Genomic DNA, 19,448 nt, shown 5'->3' with positions numbered 1-19,448 from the left:
GGGGGTGCCCAGGCAAGTCATCTGGACTATCCCAAGATGCTTTGCCCCTGTGTCACCTTGGTGATTCAGCTGGAGCTGTAGTCTATGCTGTCCAGGTATACCCAGTATCTGCTGGGGCCCTGGGCTCACAGAAGCAGTAGGCCAGCCCGGGAGCCTGGATCCTATTTAAATCTGCATTATCAGGGTGAAGGAGTGTAAACAGGCACATGCTGCAGCCTCTCTGACCGGACAGTGTTCCGGCAGGCCCCCTACTGCTTGGTAGAGAGCTAGTTCCTTAAAAAGCCATGGTTTAAAAAGGCAACTAGAATATTATCTGCATTCCAGGGCATATAAATCTGTTCAGTCCCTCAATTCTATCCCTCCCCACTGCACTTTACAGTGTTGGGGTGGGGGTTCCCAGTTGTTACCATGTCGGTCTCTTTTGCTGTTCTCTATGGGAAGCTGTCCAGTCAGCCCTCAGAGAAGGGGAGATCGTTTTCCTACTTCACAAACTTCACCTAAGAATTCAAATTAAATGGATTAAAGCTACCCCAAATAAAAGAAACAACTCTTTATACGAGGAAGATGCTTTCACTAAGAGAAAGGTATGAGGAATGCAAAGACATTTTTGTTGAGGAAAAACTTAGAACAAAATCTGAATGTAAAAAAGGAATTTTATATATGGTCACTAATGGCTAAGATTAGAATAAATTTAAGTTTTAACATTAGTTTTGTTTACAATTTATGCAAAGCAAACCAATAATCTAAGATTCTATGTCTTCATCAGATCTTTGATCATTCAGGAAAACCAAGTCTTCAATATTAAAAGAGCCAACTTTTGCTCACAATTATGTAACCTTGGGTATTTGCCTTTAAAATCTTTTGTCACTTTGGTTAAATATTTTAGAATGATCAGCAATCCTATTTAATAAAATGTTCAAACATTTTGATGTTTAGAATTTGATTCTGGAAAGTTTGTCAATAAAGTCTTTTCATCACCATCTAACTGAAATATTCCAGAGGGCCCATAGATATTTGGTCTCCTTATAAAAAGATTACACTAATTAGGCTGGTTATGTTAAATGGGAAGCTCTGTCAACTGAGTGATACTGAACTCTCTCAGATTATAATTATATAGAAATGTTATTAAAAACTGTATGAAGCTCTTAGAAATCAGGTATGTCCTAGTATGTTGTTTGAAGTGTTGTGTGTCACAGAAATAACCGAATTTCCTTGTCAACTGCACTGTTATGAACTCTAATCAGATCTCTAGCCATGGCCACTTTTAAGTCTTTTGTTGTTTCCAGACTGTTATACTCAGATGCTTTTACAAGCCCTCCTGCAAATGTGTTTCGTCTGCACTGAGACTCATGGAAAGAAACTGGAGTACAGGTTTCTGATAATATTAAGATCATGCAACTGTACTCGGTAAGAATTTCCAGAACTAATGAAAGAATTAGATTTCTAGAGAAGAATTAAAGCAAAACAATAATAACATGGGACTGAATGGAGGATGATTGTAATTTTTATGACTTTCTTTGGTTGAAACATTGTTTATCCAGATTTAAAGAAATTAAGATAACTTACAGCAATTTGATAAAATATACCTTTGTGAATAAAACATTTATCTTCTCTCTACCTGATCCCTTAGGAATTCAAAAACTCTCAGTATTCTTATATTTTCATAATATATTCATTTGCAAAAGTTCAATAAGTAACAGGACACAACTGGAAACCCTGGTTATATTACCAAGGCTTTGACTGGAATGTCATATTTGAGGGAGACCTGCATAAACTCAGATACTACCAGACAGCTTAAGGAACTAAGGTTGACTATATGGAGCCAATAAAGCCCCCTGGAAAAACAGCCTGATATCTTGCTGACAGGGTTCCTAACAAACTTACCAGTTGAAGAGAGATGGTCACTTCCTGGCAGGAAAAAGAACCTCAGGGTACTTTGGAGACCCTGAGAAAGAATTAATCCAAATCTTACAGGTGAAATCTGTGGCAAGTATTTGGCTTGGCTTCTAACCTTGAGAGGCTGTAAAGTTCAGTCTGGAGAGTCCTTATAAAAAGAGCCTACACAATCAATCGCTATTCTTGCTGCATATCATATAAGGAATCAGACCAAGTTCTAAAAAACTAGACTTATTTTGCAAACCGATTAGTCTCAACTGGGCTATGTCTGGTAAAAATGAGTGTGCTTATAAAGAGAAAAACTTCCAATAACATACCTTTGTGAATACTATATTCTAATACACTTCATTATAAACTGGACAAGATCCTGATTTCTCGTGGTTTTCTCCAGTGCCTGGCTACAACTCCCCCAACTAACATTTTTGTTTTTCTTCCCCATCCTTTTTACTTGGCTTGCTAACCAAAAACTGCACTTTTTCCTGAAGCCCTGCAAACTGCATATAAACAACTTAAGCTTCCAAGAAGTGGCACCAGCTCATATGTACACGATCTCCATGCCTGCTGCTCTACGGATGACTCAGAAAGATCACAGAAACTCCAATTACAAACCACGAAAATACATCAGACTGCCACTGCCAGTCATCCAGAAATCCACTCGACTGCTCCCCTCAGAAACCGGTTTATAATTTGATCCAATCATTAACCATTGCTTTTGTTTCCATAGAAATGGCTTACTCATTCCTGATTCGAACCATTGGACTAACTTTGAGAACACATCACCACCTCCTGAAATGAGTTTAACTAAACTGACGTTATCGTCAGAACCCAGACTGGTTCATTGAAATGGAACAATCTGGAACTTTTAATGTGTGAAACTTCCAGGGAAATTTTGGTGGAGGGAACTGCAGGGGCCAAGGGCAGGCCCCATAATGTACCACAATGGCATACTCATTATTTTGAATTGAAACTATGTGGGAAACAGCATGTACAAGGACACTCAGACCCTCCTCTATCCTCCTGAAAGTAGAAAATAAGTCTCCCATGTGAAAGGTACCCTCCCTGCACTAAGAAAACTAAAAAAAAAAAAATCTTTAAAGCCAAGAAAGCTGCAGAAACAAACCTGGTTATATTTTTACTAATCTACTACCACAGCCCGAATTCCTTACTAAAGCTCCTAAACATCCGTTTTCTTTATCCCGTCAACTCCTGACAGGTTTACTGTCTAAAATGTGTATTTTAAAAATGCCTGCTTTGGTCTTCTATTTAGGTTTCAGTTTCCTTATTGGGACTCCGGGTGCACAAAATAAAACTGATTTTTTTTTTCCTCCTGTTAATCTGTATCATGTAAATTTAATTCCTAGTCCAGCAGGAAGAACCTTGGACAGGAAATTTTCTTCCTCCCCTTCACTCTGACATGCCAACTGATCCACCAGCCCACAGCTAATTCACTGGCTCTGAATAATTCCTGAGGTTTTCCACCTCCCCTCTCCCTGGCATTTGGCACTGGTGAGTAAAGTGAGCTCAACGTGGGGTGAAAAGAGCAAACAAGAACATTATTTTCCAAATATAGAAGAACATGGTGGTTAAGATTTTCAGCCCCCGTTTCAGGTAACAAAACATATAAACATTTTTACATTTACCCTCATGTTCATACTTACCTATACATATATTCACATATGGGCCAGATCTTCTCACACTCCAAGTATCAATGCTTATAACAATGTCTAACAAAATACGTGCTACACAGATATAAATACCTTGTAAAAATCCAGAAAAACATCTGAGAGGCCCCAGAGAACAGAGGCATAAACAGATACAAGATTACAGGCGTGGAAAACTATACAAATTTTCAGTGGAAAAGTACACAAGTGAACAGGGACTGCAGTGAGGACACTGGAGGTGGGGCTTAGGAGGGAAACAAAATAGGGCAGAAAGGAGGAAAGGTGCTCAAGAAATGACCTCAAGTTATTAGAATGCTTTAAAAATGTCAGGTAATCTTCCCACAAGAGTAAGGTACTGGAGCATTTCGTAATTGGATAACTGGGCAGGAAGAAGGAGGAAAAACCAGATTGTGTCTAAATACTTTAAAACTTGATAGACACTTACCAAGTACATTAATGACTGTTTTAGGAAAAAGGAAAATAAAAAGGATCAAGAAAAAAAAAATGAAAAAGAGCATTTATAATGTGACAACAGAATTGTATAAAATGATGTAGGTATTACATTAATTCAAATATCCACCATTTTCTCCTGTTACTTTATCTATGACAGTGGTCAAGTTGTTAAGTGGGTACCCCAGTATGTATACACATGTACACACACACACACACACACACACTATACTTTCTGGCTAGTACCATCTGCTATTTGATCTTTGCTCTAAGGGTAGAGTTTTGGCTGTCTTAAACACCAATCTCTCTTGTAAACAAACTCTAGCTCTAGGGTACACAGTTACATAGTCTTGACCCAGAGAAGAGAAGCACTGTAATAGACATTTCTCCTTCAGTTGCATGGGTCTGGTCCTCTACAAAATGGTTTATTTGCCTCTTTAATAAAAGTTGAAATTAGTTTCAACCTGGATTGAAAAATCAGTTATCCTATGGAAATAAATGGTCCAAAAAAAGTTGTTAATGGAAGTATTAGTGTCCATTAGACATATTTTCTTACATCCGGCCACTAGAGAGAAAATCAACTCAGAGGGCACTTCAGACATTCTGTTCTTACATATGTTCGTTTTTTGTTTAAGTGCCATAATCTATCCATATATAACCTCTTGTTAATAAAACCAGCAGAGGTGTTCAGACTAAGAGGGACATGTACTTTCTAAAACCAGAATCTAAAACCTAACAGACCCAGTTAAATGCTGTCTATGTACACCAACACATTTCAATAACTAAAAATTTTCATCAACATAAAAAGGATAACACTAAGTTATGAAAGCCTGTTAAGACTCCAGATACATAGCAACCCAATAGCCCCTAGGGACAGGTTCTTCTATTAAGTGATTTTTTAAAAAGTAGCTTTTATTAATTGTTTTTAAGAGGATATTTAACACATGCTATTTATAGCATCATCAGCCTGAGGAACTCTACATATTTCAAAGAAAATGCCTTTTGATTCCATGAACGGGTTCACACCAAATTTGGCATCTTTTAGGGTAGACCAATTATTAGCTCTGGAAAGTTGTCCTTCAGAACAACAAATTAGTCTGAGAACCCGGTGACTAACATGGAGAAACAATGAGGCAGCTTAAGTTACTTCCCCAGAGCGACCCAATGACCCAACACTTATCTCAGACCCCATCAGAGAACAGCTGCAGATAAGGAAATATCCACACTACAGAATGAGACAAGGAGATCTGGAGAACCACATCGCAATGTAAGAACACAGTCTGTGCCCAAAGGAAGGGCTCTGTGTGCAAAAGACGGAAGTGTATGTACTTCTGTGAGGTTAATGAAGGTCCGAAGCTGAGTGAAGAATGAGGAAATAGAAGAAAAGACTTTCATGCTCTTTTCTCCTCCAGTATTATCACAGAACTACACAAACGCTTGTTCTCTCTTACACATGCTATACTGACACTGTTCCTCTTTCTCAAAATTATCCCAGGAGGGAAAAACCACACCTCTGAAATGATTAGCCAGAAGGGGCATCATGTTTCTACACAGCAGAACACACTACCTCCCAACCACCTGTAAATAACCACCAAGAACACTGAGATACCTCTTAGGAAAGAAAAAAATCCACCTTCATTTTCACTGTGACTGGACCTGATTTACCCACCACGCCCACCATATACTAGTCTACTCCTTAGCCTGACTGCCCATGACTCTATCAGACTGACAGGCAGAGCGGCATCTCTGGTTAAGAAGCCTTTCAAAGAGCTAACGCACCCACTGGGAACCAGCCCTGCGTGTGCCTGGCTGGGCCCAGAGGGGAGTTGGGGCTCTCTGGGTGCCGCCGAGGGGCAGCTGCTCCCGGAGCTGAAGGGCTCCATGTACAAGACGGAGGAAAACATCTCTCCCTCCCGACTCACATAAACCTTTCTTATTAACTCTGTGCCATAGAGATGCGCCGCAGGTCTGTTCTAAAGCACAGAAAGCAAAAGACTTGCATAAGAGGAAAAAAAAAAAAAAAAGCAAGATGGAGGAAAGAATTCCCACCGGCCCTGCTCAAGGGTGACAAGGCTCTGCTCACAGGGACAACCGCTTCTTTTCCGGGCCCAATGTCACTGGGGTCTCAATTCACAGGGCCACGCAGCTGTTTCCCAAGGATGAGGCCTGGAGCATCTGACTGGCTGACAGTGCTGCGGGGGTGGGGGGGGGAGGGGAAAGGTGACAGAAAGAAGGGACGAGGCCACAGGAGGATAATGACTGTGTGGCAGAGAATCATCAGAATGGCAACAAAAGATCAACTCATCTGAGACCACGCATATAAAACTAGTAGCTGTGGGGACTCAGGATTCCATAAACAAGTAACAGTACTAAATATTTTGGTAAACAAAACAAGTAACAAACCGGCTGTTCAATAGCAGAGAACTGTTCTTGTTTCTACTTCGTGGTTGAGGGGTGTCCATTTAGAGTCCGCAAACGTTGGTCTGTACAGCCTTAAGAAATCTGAGAAGTCCCTCTTTCTGAGGATTCTCTGGTACAAGGTTGATTCAATACTTCAGCATTAGCGAACGTGAAATGGTGGCCAGACTTTCACCAGACCCTGGCACATTAGGACACTGGTCTCTGCTCCACGCAGACCTCAGTTTTTCTTGTCCTTCTGAGGCTGGCTTTTTGTGGTCCCTAGGTTGTTCCACACTTCTGTGTACATTAGGGTCCCAATGAAGACAAACAAGGTACCCAGCCAGTGCCACAGAGTGAAAGGGTTCTGGAAGTACAAGATGGAAAAGATGAGGCTAACGAACTTGCGCAGAGTCACAACAAGGGTGACGGTAAGGGAGGCGCATTCTGTGGTGAGAATGAAGACGCCCCGGATACACACGTACCTGGAGTGGTGGGGTTAAGGTGGTTTTCGGTAGACTACAGAGAGAACACCAGGGAGAACATTCTGGCATCGCTCTTGGTTTAAATGTTCATATTCTAAGAACCAGAAAACACGGGGGTGGGTTATGGCTGCTCTGAGGCTCTTCCTTAGTAGAACATCCTGCAGAATGAATGTCCTACCATTCATCTGTGGATCCTAACTTGAAACTGCCTGCAGAACTCCCATTATTCTTGTTCCGAATTCTTCACACGGTTTACGGTGAGGGTCCCCCTCCCAAGTAGTGACAGAAGGTAGGTAACACTTTCAAAAAAGGGCAGCAAACTTACTTTATAGGACCCGGGCTCCACCTACTCATCCAAAAAGGAACTCTGCCAGCAAATCTATTAGGTGACATCAGAGGAATGAAACCAATCTCGACCTGTTTCACGGTTTCAAAGCCTTCATGACTTTTATAACATACTTAAAGTTGTTCAAAAGAACCATTGAAAAAATTAGGTTTTAGTTAGTTTGAAATTTGTTGCAGAATTTTGTGGCAGCTTGTGACATATCCTAGGTTACTGAAAAACTCCAGCAGAAATCACAGAGCATTCATGTCATATACTAATACTTAGTTATCCACTGATTTCTACACGTCCACCCAGAGCAATTCCTTTATGGCGCCGAGTGACTTACTGACCTCCTGCAGCACTAACCTCTCTCTGGCCCCCCACGAAGCCACCTCTGTCTCCGGTAGTACAGAACAGATCAAGGCAGAAACAAAACTCATGTCACCACACCGTCAGAAGAATAAACATTCCTATGTCAAAAGACCATGGAGCAGACCATGTGGCAGAGGAGTGCAAAGGATACTGAGTGATGACATTCATGAGGAGGTAAAACCACATGATGGGCACTGTCACACCAATGACTGGAACTTGATATAATTCTGCAAAGATAAAGAGGAGAGACAGTCATATTTTTGACAGCTTAATGGAGACTGAACATAACAGAGACAGCAACAGTACTTCCCCTGCAAGTAGATTTAGACGGTAGACCACTTTACTTGCCTTGATTCCAGACTACATCGGTCTTAAGAGTCATTACACTGGTTTCTTAAATTATTTATTTTACCTGTAAAATAAACTCTTCACCATCCACCTGACTACGACCCCACTTTACAAAGAAACACTGTGAGGCACAGAGAAGTTAAAAATGACATGGTCTTAACGGACAATCGACACACGAGTAAAGACAACCCATAACTAAATGCCATTTGGAAATATACTCAATCCTACTAGTAATTGAAGAATTCAAAACTGAACAAGGCTCTACCATTTTATACTCTATTAAAACAGCAATTAAAAACTTATAAAATCCTAATCTGGAAAGGTGGTAGTGGAATTAGCAGCCACTCAGTTGGTAGCAGTATCAACTGGGGTGTGTTCTTTAAAAATCAATTTCATAATGCTTACATTAAGGACAATACAAGTTATTTATATTCCTTCTTAGGAATTAGTCCTCATGAATTCAAAAGAAGAAGAGAATTCTCCATTGATGGGAGTACTATTTATAATGAGGAGAAACTGAATCAATCTCAATGGCTAATCTTAGAGCAATGGCTGTGTAAGCAAAGAACTTCCACTAAATGAGGCAGGACACATCTGATTAAAAAAAGAATCATGAAGATTATATACACTCACATAAAAAAGAAGGCAAGTGAAAAAGCAAGTATAAAATTTATCTACACAAGGATGACAACTATGTAAGAATATATGTAAACAGTATCTGGAAAGAAACTGCTAAAATGAAATTAGCTGACGTCTAAGGCAATGGAACTGTAACTTTTCTTCCTTTAAATACATTCTTATGTTATGAGGCTTGCATAGTAAATATTTGGGAGGAAATAAAATATGCAAGATCAAAGAGAGTAAGGACATAGTAATCCTCAAAAGATCCGTTTTTAAAAATTCCTCAGTTGTTTGGGGAGTTGAATTATACAGTATAACCTAGGAAATTCTAATAGTGACAGTGAGGTCTGGTTAGTAAATGAATGTTACTTCTCTTGTGCAAAACATAAAAAGACGTATATATAAAGAAAGGTAATATAACTGTCTGGACTAATCCCCATAATCTGGTATTCCATTGTCTTTGAAACACTTAGCATGTACTGAAATGAAAATTAACAAGTATTATTACTATTTAATAGCTTCAGAGATCCACTGTATCAATTTGCTGGGTAAGAGTCCATCAGTAGGACTCAAAATATTTAGGTGGATATTCAATTCTCTGAACAAATTCAAGGATAACAGGTTCATCTGAGATAACCTCAAGGCAAGCCAGAGAAAGAAAAAAGCATATACTTAACTCAGGGATGATTTTGAAGACGTTGAAGGCAGACTCTAAAAAAGATTTTACTTTTATACCCATCCCTGTGACTTTTAGAAGCAGCATTCTAGTAACTGAATCAAAATCAATCCCAAGGAATCTGGTAATATGTTTATGTCAGTAGTCCTTCGTTATGTGGGAATTCTCAAGAGACCTTAAAAATCATTGTGTCAAAAATGGCCATGTGTTGATTATATCTTCAGGAAAAAAAAAAGAAAAGCCAGAAATGATTGAGTAATTTGGAGCCTTAAAAACTTCCTGACACGCTACCTTCATTACACACTTTCGGTGGGTAAATGGGACAGGCAACATTGCAAACTCCAACACGAAGCATTCACAACTTCCCAACGCAGGTTCTGAGGGCAAACAAGTTAACAGGGCACATAGTGCCCCTACCACAAAACACACCTGCCATTTTAGATACGAGCAACATAAAGCCTTAATTTTACACGTTTATTTGTTCCTGTGTGTTCATGTGTCTGTGTACACACTATGTCTTTTAGTCGATAGTCACATAAGTAATTCCTTTCAAGTTAATTGGCAATTTATAGCTAGTTGATTAAACAGCCCCTTTAACAATAGCTAACTTACCCTGTAGACATGTGAACTAATTTTGCTTATTCCTGCTGCCTACCTACCCTGTATCTTGGAAAAAAGCCCCCTTGTGGTTCTTGTTTCCCCTCGCTCCACAGGAGGTAGGGCGGGGTGTGGGAGCGGGTCTGCCTTCACCAGCAGCAAAGGAAGAGCAGGAACACACAGAGCTGGACGGCTGCCCAGTTTCTCACGGTCCCACCTCTGCAGGGGGGTATCGCTATTTTTTTACATTCTCAAAGCATCAAATGTTCCACACATGCAAATGCAAACACACAAATTCCAAAGCAAAACAGAAAATTTGAAGATACTCTCTTCCATCGTTTGCAAATGACTGAGAAGCACCTGTAAAAGCTTTTGCCGCTGTAGCTGCTGCTGAACAGCACTGTATCCCCAAGAGGTGAAGGGGGGATGCCTCCCAATAGGGCAGTGATTTGGATAAGATCGTGAAAAAAAGCAGCGGTCAAGTCAATAGCAAAACTGAGAGGTGGCCAGAGAACCTGTCAGGTAATTCTACTGGATAACATCCCACTCACCAGACTTATTGAACAGAACTGCATGGTCATAAATATCGGAAGCCAGGAAGATGAAGCCAGGAAGTGGAAGGGCATGCTATGGGAAGAAAGATTTCATGTAAATTTAAATACAGACACATGATACAATGTGTAAAGCAGCTTTACAATGACTTACTGCTTGTCAAACAACTCGTAAAACTGCATCAAGAAAAGCAATTCAGACTCGTTAGGTTAAATGTATCCAGGGCTTTGGACCAGGTGACACTATCCAGCGTGCTACTGACCCCAAACTGCAGTTCTTGCCCTTACGGAATGGAGTCAGATGATCACCACATACTAAACAAAAAACGGAGCCAGCATCCTTCCTCCAACAAAAGGGAAGTTTGAACTCACAGCCATTCGGCCCATAGGATTTGCTACATTTTGCTACTTTTGAAAATGGCTTAGCCAACAGAAGGACTTAAAAATTATAAAGGAGGCAAAGGTCGATTTCAGGGAGTTTAGGTAACTTGTGGGACAAAGAGGTTTGAGGACAATACGAGATCAGGGAAAATGAAATGAAGACAAGGATAAAAAGGACGAAGAGGAGAGGAAATGACAGGTAAGCAGAGGTGAACGTGCTTGACAACAGCCCACCAGCACCACAGTATGGGATCATAGCTAATGTTACGGGCCAGCTACTCTGTGCCAGGTACTGTTCACAAAGAAAGCTGTGAACCAGATAGACTGTTCTTTATTTTTTAAACTCCCAGCCACATACTCCAGCTCCAGTTAAGTATCTCAACCGGACTGTCTGCAACTTCAGTACAAAAAGCTGGCGGTGAAGGAACATCTGACTCATCTGACTCCACCTGAACACTGAAGCCGAAGGCATCTCTACCACCCAGAACCTTGAGGGGCTGTGTTGTAGATGTTCTCTCCATAGGAGAGAGGCTGGAGGAAGAGCACAGTTAGAGAGGGTAGCTCTGGCTCAGCAGTTTCCAAAAAAGCAGCAGAAGCACACAGAAGTAGGTAATGAACTCTCCCATCGAGTAGAGAGAGCTCCCCAGAGGGACTGCACTCACCCCTCTTCCCCCCTCTCTCAAATGCCTGCCCACCTGCCTGGCAACGTCCCCCTCGACATGTTGTTTTTGGAACTTATTTTCCTGTTCCAAATTTCCATAGTGGTTTTAACTTGATTTCATCTCCGGAACATGGGGGGCGGTGAAGGTTCTCATCCCCAGACTTGTTCCTGGTTAGCAGACACGCTAGGTTCACACTGATCATGATCATCTCATGTAGAGAACTGTGGCTCAGAATACACATTAGTAGCCTATTAAAAATACTTGGTCCTTCAACTACATCAGAAAAATGCGTATTTCATTTGAAATAACAGATTACAACTCAGTACTTTTTATCTTCCTCAGGTTCAAGAAATTGCTTACATTATAAAACAAAGCCTCCTTGGAGTGTTTCCCAAATTGTTTGTATAGGGTCTCTTGGAAAATACCCATCCTTGCTGACATCAGAAGTGCAAAAGTCAGTGCCCCAATTCCTAAAAAAAAAAACAAAAATCAGGTTACAAGATACTAGATTTGCTCATTTCCAGATGTTTTCCTCAAGAACACCGACTGTTCTACACTAATTACAAGCCAGTTGTAGAACATGTACAAAATTTTTAAAAGAAATAAAAATCAACCACAGGATCACTACCTACTCCTTGATAGGTTGCGCTCTCTCTCTCTCTCTATATATATATTTATGTATATATTTTATGCTAAAACAGGATAATGAACATACAATTGTACGTTTTGCTTTCTTCATGATCTTTTTCTTGGATTTTCCTTCAAGTGATTAAAATTTTTTCAACGGTATGAATTCATGGCTCCATGACTCTATCACGTGGAGGGACCATATTAACTGTCTTACAACATGAGAATGATTAGATTACTTGCAATTATTTCACCATTCAAATCAATGTACATCCTTGTACATAAATCTTTAAACAAAATGTTGATGATTTCCCTTAGGATAAACTTTCCTAAATGAAATTACAGAGTCAAAAGTTGTAGACATTTTTAAAACTCACTACATAAATTTTTCCAGAAAGGCTGTATCAGTTTCTACCATAAACAGTTTATACAAAAATGCACCCTCAGCAGCAATGAGAATAATCGTTTATTTTCTTGCCATTTTAACAGGCCAAAAATAAAAAGGTACTACATTTTGGTTTCAATTCGCATCTCTCTGATTCCAAAACTATTGAGGCTGAACCTAATAATCAGATATTAATTTTTCCCTGTGAACTGTATGTTCATATCCTCTGCAAATTTTTCTTATTGGATGAAGTGTTTTCTAACAGCTCTTAAAGATTTTTCTATGTGAAGAGCGACCTGAAGGGATAAAGTTTCGAAGCCAAGCAGCAGGGAGAATCGAGTTCTTTCATTGCTATTTCTCTGCGGCTTAGTCTCGATCTGTTCCTGCTGCTACCGGCTGCACTTGGAAAGAGTTTCCCCTCCTATCCGACAACACGAGGCCAAAGCTCTACAGGAGTTGTCTAATTCCACAAAGAGATACTCATTTTTAAAAATTCCCTAGGAGACTCTGATGATCAGTCAGATTTGGGAACACTCATTATGGAAGAGCTAACTTATGAAGAAAATGAATCTAAGATTTAGAAATGAGTCCCCTGGAAATTTACCGCTTCTACTCGGGAGACAGATCATGAAGAAAAGGAGGACACTCGAAGCACTCGCTCCCAGAAAGCGGGACAGGCAACTGACATGCACTTTTCTTTCTATACCAGTGGCAACCAAGGAAATCGTGGATCCACATTGTAGAACACACCACCCTGAACATGGACATTTTCTTTTTTTCATGTTCTGAACACCAAAGTTCAGACATAGGTGATCCCAGGTGCCTCTCTCTTCTGTGGCATAATCTGTTTAGCCAAAGCTTCTTACCAAGAAACCTGTTTCTCGGGAGAAAACTCAGCAAACAGAACTGCAGAGGCAATTAGCTTTATTGTAATTATTGTACTTGCCTAGTAGCCACCTTAAAAATGCCTGGAATCCGTCATTCTCACTCGAGCTGGACTGGGAAGTCTAGGAAGGAAAGAAAAACACCAGGTAGAGAGACCAGAACTACATGCAAGGTGCCTGGGTAGAAAGGAACAATCTGCGTTACCCAGTCCCCTCCACTCTCCTCTTGCAGAGACCCGGATCCTTCTATTGCATAAGCCTGTAAATGTACCGTATCAATAAAAGTACCGGGGCCCCCACAGCAAGCAGTGAATAGAAATGATTTGTGAAGCGATTCTTACCACCTGCTTTGCTGACATGAAAGTGCAAATAAATATCCCCACAGACACCAGGGCAATGGAGGTATATTTGAATATGCTGTATCTGCAAAAACAAGAACAAGAACACCTTAAGAAAAGAAAAGCACCGATACGAATTTCCACATGATGCTCACAGTCAAATGTTGCATAAGAGCACAAATCACCAAAATACAGCTGACAGTATCACACACATGAAGGAAGCAGGGTGCTAATGACTAAACACCCTTTTTTAGTGTTGCTTAAAATAGTTTCTGTTAGTTTGTGGACCGAGAGATGTTTCATCAGAAAACAAAAACAAAAAAAGACATAGACCAGATATGATATTCCATTCTGCTTGAGTCCCAATGAAAGCTGGGCAGATCTTAACTGCCTCCTGTGGCTTTTCTGCTCTTCAGGGGCCCAAACATGAGTGTCAGAGACACACCAGACAAGAGGAAGAACAGAGTATCAGAGACAAATAGCAGGACTCAAGGCTCAAAAAAAAAAAATCATTCAACTGTCCACTGTCGGGAGAGGATATTTTTAACACCTTTGAATGACTTAAATGTTTTTAAACGTCAGCACAGTTGGATAAAAGAAGAAATATTACACTAACAGGACTACTAGCAGTAAGAACAGTGGCATTTCATAATAACTAAAACAACATCATTAACATCCCTCTTGGGCTCTTACTGATAAAGCAGAAGGCCTCAGGCAAGAATGAAAAGGAATTAAATTTACAGGATGAACCATCCGAGGTTTTCTAGTCAAACACTTTGCACAGTTCTGATCACATCACCTCATAAAAGGCCAACAGGACTAGCTAAGCAGCAGATCAGGGGCCAAGAGCAACCTGCTAGTGGACAGAGGCAGGATGAGGTAACAGGCCCTGAGGAAGGAGACAGAAAAGTAAGGGAACTCTTCAGTCTGGAAAGATCCAGACAGAGAGAGGTTTGTAACTCAGGCCTAAAAATTAACAAAGGGCAGGTTCAGGTAAGTATAGACTTGGTCTTCAAATCCCAGAATGAGGAACACACTATGAACCTAAGGGGCTCTGCTCAAAATACACGAAAGAAGATAACAACTTACTAATTCCTGATATTAGATGGTCACCTTAGGGAAATTCCTGCTCTCTGGGTGATACACACCAAGGAGAGTCAAAAAGGCTTACTTGGATAGATTCAAGATGACAGACCCAAAACAACTTCTCCAGGGAAACAGAGATGTTTAAGAAAGGCCCCTGACATTTCAGAGCACTATCAGCAGAATACATTCCTTTTATAATATGTTCTTTTGTAGCCCTATTAGGAGCAAAATCAAAGGTTGGAAGGCCCGCAGGTCTGTCCCAATGTCAAGTCTACACTACCAAGAAGCTTAGCAGTCACTTCAATGTAACAAACCTATTACATATGAACACTTAATGTGGAGACCTGGAAAAGAAGTCAACTGCAGTTGTACTCATCTGGGGAATACATAAGCCTCAGAAGATGAAGCGTTCACGATAAGGAGCCTAGCAGGACAGGACGACTGTCCTTCTTAGGACACTGCTCTTATTACTTAAATACTCGGGGTTCCCACACTCTTAATCGGCAGCACTTTCTAAGCTGGTCTAGAGTTCTAACACTCATCCAACCGTCTCTTCAGGGAGCACCCTGTTCTTATTTAGTTCTAACACTGGGGCTAGACACTGAATACAGAGAAAAGCTGGCGTGAGCTTGTACCATCGTGATCTTAATAGTGAGGGTGAACTTCCCCTGAGGAATGTTCCAGACTGAATGTGCTGACGCTCCCCAACGTCCTTCCTCCTTGGGAGTAAGGGGTAAGGCTCAGAACGAAGGTGGCAGACAAATACTTTGAGAAAGTATCCCAGGCATTTCTGGTATTTCCCAACCATATCCCAGAGAGAGGCAATGGTGACAGCCACATAGAACAGTCCTGAAAGTTTTCACCCCATCTTCTTGGCCATTTGGGTCTTTGTTAGGAACTTTCTTTCTAACATGGGTATCGTCAGTTCATCACATTGTACTGATAAACACCTTCTACGACCGCGTCGTCCAAGAACTTCCGTGAAGTTGAAAATGTCCCATAGCTGGGTTCTCCAAATGGGTGCCACTAGCCACATGTGGCTACTAAGCACTTAAAATGTGAGAAATTAAATATTTATTTAATTTTAAATAACTTAAATTTAAATGTAAATAGTCCCATGCAGCTAGTGGAGACCACATGGGACAGTGAAGTTCTAGATCAGCTGGCTTTGGAGGTTACTATGCTACTGAAGATTCCGTGGTGACAAGAGCTACTTCGTTCTACACAGAGGAAATGCCGCTCCAAAGTCACAGGGGGGCCCCTTACCTGGTCCACTGCCTCAGGACGCACAGCACTGTCACGGAGAGAACAAAGACAAAAGCTGGATGATCAAGAGCAAACTTATCACCACTATGAGAGAAGGAATCCAGCTTATGGACGGGGCTCAGAATATCCTTCCTACACATAAAATATGAAAGTATATTGTTTACCTTTTCTTCAAAATGATAATTCCTAGGATCATGTTGGCAATTAGAGAACCCTGTAAAAGGACAATAGTAACAGTGTTTTAGTGCACCAGGGAAAGAAAATAATTCAAGATAAATAAGAACACCGACAAGCAGGAAAAAGAGCCAGAAAGGAGGAGGTTAGAATGAATAATTACTAAGGTTCACTTGTTCTTATAATGGCAAAAAGTATAAACCATACAAATCTATTACGTAAATTAATAAAACCTTCTGAAGATAACAATGAGAATAAAAATGGTCAATTCTCTAAATACTGGTCAGAGTTCTGAAACTAAGGCTAGCAGAAATTATACTGTAGACTTAATTTTGTTAAATTTTCCATCTGATTTATGAGAGCTTTTGCTAGGCTTCTCCTCACCCCCGGTTTTAATTAATGAAAGAAGGCGTGCAGGGATCTTTCTCTTCTCTAGAAAGCTGTCGCTCAATCAGCAAGGGTTTATTGAAAGTCTATTATGTGCTCAGTACTTTGAAAGTCATCTCTGTAAGTATAATTAGCTCTGAGAAGTCCCTTTGAAGATAGCACCTTTAATCTCCCAGAAATCTCAGACTACACAGAAATGTTATAATTCCAATGGTCACCAATTTTGCATTCTTCTGCAATCCTAACTACATTCCCCTTGAAGTTTTCTTGCTCTTCAGGGAGCACCCTGTTCTTATTTATATACAGATCTCCCACCAAACGTGAGAGGAAGGAAAAAGCCACTGCTGCTCTGGGAGAAACCCCATCTTCATCAAGAATTTCCCTTTATTGGGGCGCCTGGGTGGCTCAGTCAGTTAAGCATCTGGCGGCTCAGGTCATGATCTCAGGGTCCTGGGATTGAGTCCTGCATCGGGTTCCCTTGGTCAGCAGGAAGCCTGCTTCTCCCTCTCCCTCTGCTACTCCCCCTCATCCTCTGTCTCTCTCTCAAATAAAAATCTTTAAGAATTTCCCTTTATTTAGAGCACCCGGGTGGCTCAGTCAGTTAAGCCTCCCACTCTTGGTTTTTGACACAGGTCATGATCTCAAGGTCATGAGATTGAGCCCTGCATCAGGCTGCACACCAGCGGGAAGTCTCCTTGAGATTTTCTCCCTCTGCTCCTCACTGCACCTGTGTGTGGGCACGCTTTCTCTAAAATAAATAGTTTTTAAAAATAAGAATTTCCCTTTACTTAATGGTCTCAAAAGTCTCTCGCTTTAAAAAAAAAAAAATCAAAAAGGGAAGTATCAATTTTATGTACTAGAAGTAAATGTAATTTTATGAAAGAAATCAAAAGTGATGAGAAATAAGTAACATTCATAGCAAGTCTGAATATAAAATCAACCAGATGAGGGAAATGAAACATAAAATCTGCCTCCCAGGGAAATTTTAGCTCCTTTTATTGATCACCCGTTAGACCTCAGAGGGATGACAGTCAACTGTCCACTCTCTGCCTTACCGCACAGATGAAAGCCAGTCTTTGCTCATGCATCTGGGAGACCTATGCTTAGACGCTAGACTCTACTAGTTATAAGACCTTTCTACTTTCGTCAAGTGTTCAATTGACCCACTTAGATTTCCCAGAGCAACATACATAAGTAAGCTGGCAGCACTTACAGATCTAAATATCATATGCAGGGGCATGGCGATGTTGAGATTCAGGGCATAGTTGTTCACCACACTGACAGTGAAGAACATGGCTACCATCACAGCATAGTACCTGAAACGCAGAGATCACAGCACATCACACAAAATCTACTATTTCAAGAAAATCAAGTATAGAAGGAAATAGATATTTTTGGTTAGAAAAATATCTCGGGGCGCCTGGGTGGCTCAGTTGGTTAAGCGACTGCCTTCGGCTCAGGTCATGATCCCGGAGTCCCTGGATCGAGTCCCGCATCGGGCTCCCTGCTCGGCAGGGAGTCTGCTTCTCCCTCAGACCCTCCCCCCTCTCATGTGCTCTCTCTCATTCTCTCTCACACAAATAAATAAATAAAATCTTTAAAAAAAAAAAAAAGAAAAATATCTCGTTTTAGTCCCTCTAGATTAAAAGATTGTATCACTACTATAATGTGAAGTCAATACTAAGCACATACAAAAATACAACCAAAGCCAAACTAACATGGAAAAAGTCTGAACTGTAGATATGTTTTGGCTCAGGTCATGATATCAAGGTCCTGGGATCGAGTCCCGCATTGGGTTCCCTGCTCAGCGGGGAGCCTGCTTCTCCCTCTCCCTCTGTTCTTCCCCCACATGCTCTGTCTGTCTCTCAAATAAATGAATAAAAGAAACACTATTTTAATCTTTCTCGAGTGTATTCTTAGTATTTTTCAAGCAATTTAAAACTAGGCTTCAAAAAACATTATCTGAGGGGTGCCTGGGTGGCTCAGTTGGTTAAGTGGCTGCCTTCGGCTCAGGTCATGATCCTGGGGTCCTGGGATCGAGCCCCAGGTCAGGCTCCCTGCTCAGCGGGAAGTCTGCTTCTCCCTCTACCCCCCCACCCTGCTCATGATCTCTCCTTCTCTCTCGCTCATTCTCTCTCTCTCTCTCTCTCGGATAAATAAAATCTTTAAAAAAAAAAGATCAAAAAAATAAATTTAAAAAAAATTTGAAATAATGGCTAAATAAATAAAATCTTAAAAAAAAAAGATTAAAAGAAATTATTTTTTTTAAAAAAGTCTTTGAGCATAGATTCCCACCTTTTTCATCTTGGCACATCTGAAGAACGATAGCACTGAGATTCCAGTTATCTTCCTTCACAGGAACCTACCTGATGTTGCTGGTTGGATATGGACCTACATGCCCTAACCATCAGCCAGGCTGGGGCTAAATTAACAGAGTCTGTAAAGTTTGAGGAGCTTCATGATGAATGCAGGACACAGTATTACACACATGCAAAACTACTGCTGTTCAAAAGAAAACCACAGGCCCAAAATGCAAAATGGTGCCTTAACTTAAGGACCCAAGTGAGCAAACCAAGACTTAATTCCTAACCCAACTGCAGTTTCAACCAACCCTCCCCCTCCCCCCAGGAATGTCACCTTTAACCAGTCAACATTGAATTTCCTGGTCAATACTAGGGAATTTACTGATAGACCCCCCTTCTGCTCTCTTTACCAGGCAACCTTACCTAAACAACACATATCTTGCTAATAAATTCCTTTCTTTTTTAAAAATGCCCTCTCTCTGCCTTTAAAAGTCTTTCTCTTATTTACTCAGTGGAGCTCCCCTCTACTTGCTAGATGGAATGCTGCCCATTCATGAACAGTTTAAGAAATCCAAT

At 40.8% G+C, this 19,448-nt stretch overlaps 1 protein-coding gene across 3 annotated transcripts in view; it reads right to left on the bottom strand.

Moving 5' to 3' along the window:
- Positions 1 to 1,486: 1,486 nt before the first annotated feature.
- SLC35B4 (solute carrier family 35 member B4) overlaps positions 1,487 to 19,448 on the bottom strand; it is a 27,844-nt gene continuing 9,882 nt past the window's right edge. The window contains exons 3-11 of one of the 3 annotated variants that reach the window (XR_014139115.1): positions 17,783 to 17,885; positions 16,173 to 16,222; positions 13,660 to 13,741; positions 13,381 to 13,441; positions 11,783 to 11,892; positions 10,380 to 10,455; positions 7,215 to 7,813; positions 6,890 to 6,983; positions 6,640 to 6,771 (exon numbers count right to left, since the gene is read on the bottom strand). Coding sequence is in view for 1 of the 3 variants with exons in the window: in XM_081800068.1 (XP_081656194.1) it covers positions 6,646 to 6,889; positions 7,738 to 7,813; positions 10,380 to 10,455; positions 11,783 to 11,892; positions 13,381 to 13,441; positions 13,660 to 13,741; positions 16,173 to 16,222; positions 17,783 to 17,885 (802 nt within the window). In the remaining 2 variants the exon portion in view is untranslated. Of the gene's footprint in view, positions 7,814 to 10,379; positions 10,456 to 11,782; positions 11,893 to 13,380; positions 13,442 to 13,659; positions 13,742 to 16,172; positions 16,223 to 17,782; positions 17,886 to 19,448 lie in introns of all 3 variants that reach the window. The other 2 variants (XM_081800068.1, XR_014139114.1) reach the window with 2 other exon arrangements.

This window comes from Leptonychotes weddellii, chromosome 12, assembly GCF_054177405.1.
Source record: "Leptonychotes weddellii isolate Sample4059 chromosome 12, ASM5417740v2, whole genome shotgun sequence".
Lineage (NCBI taxonomy): Eukaryota > Metazoa > Chordata > Mammalia > Carnivora > Phocidae > Leptonychotes > Leptonychotes weddellii.
This window is presented reverse-complemented; position numbering and strand designations above follow the sequence as displayed.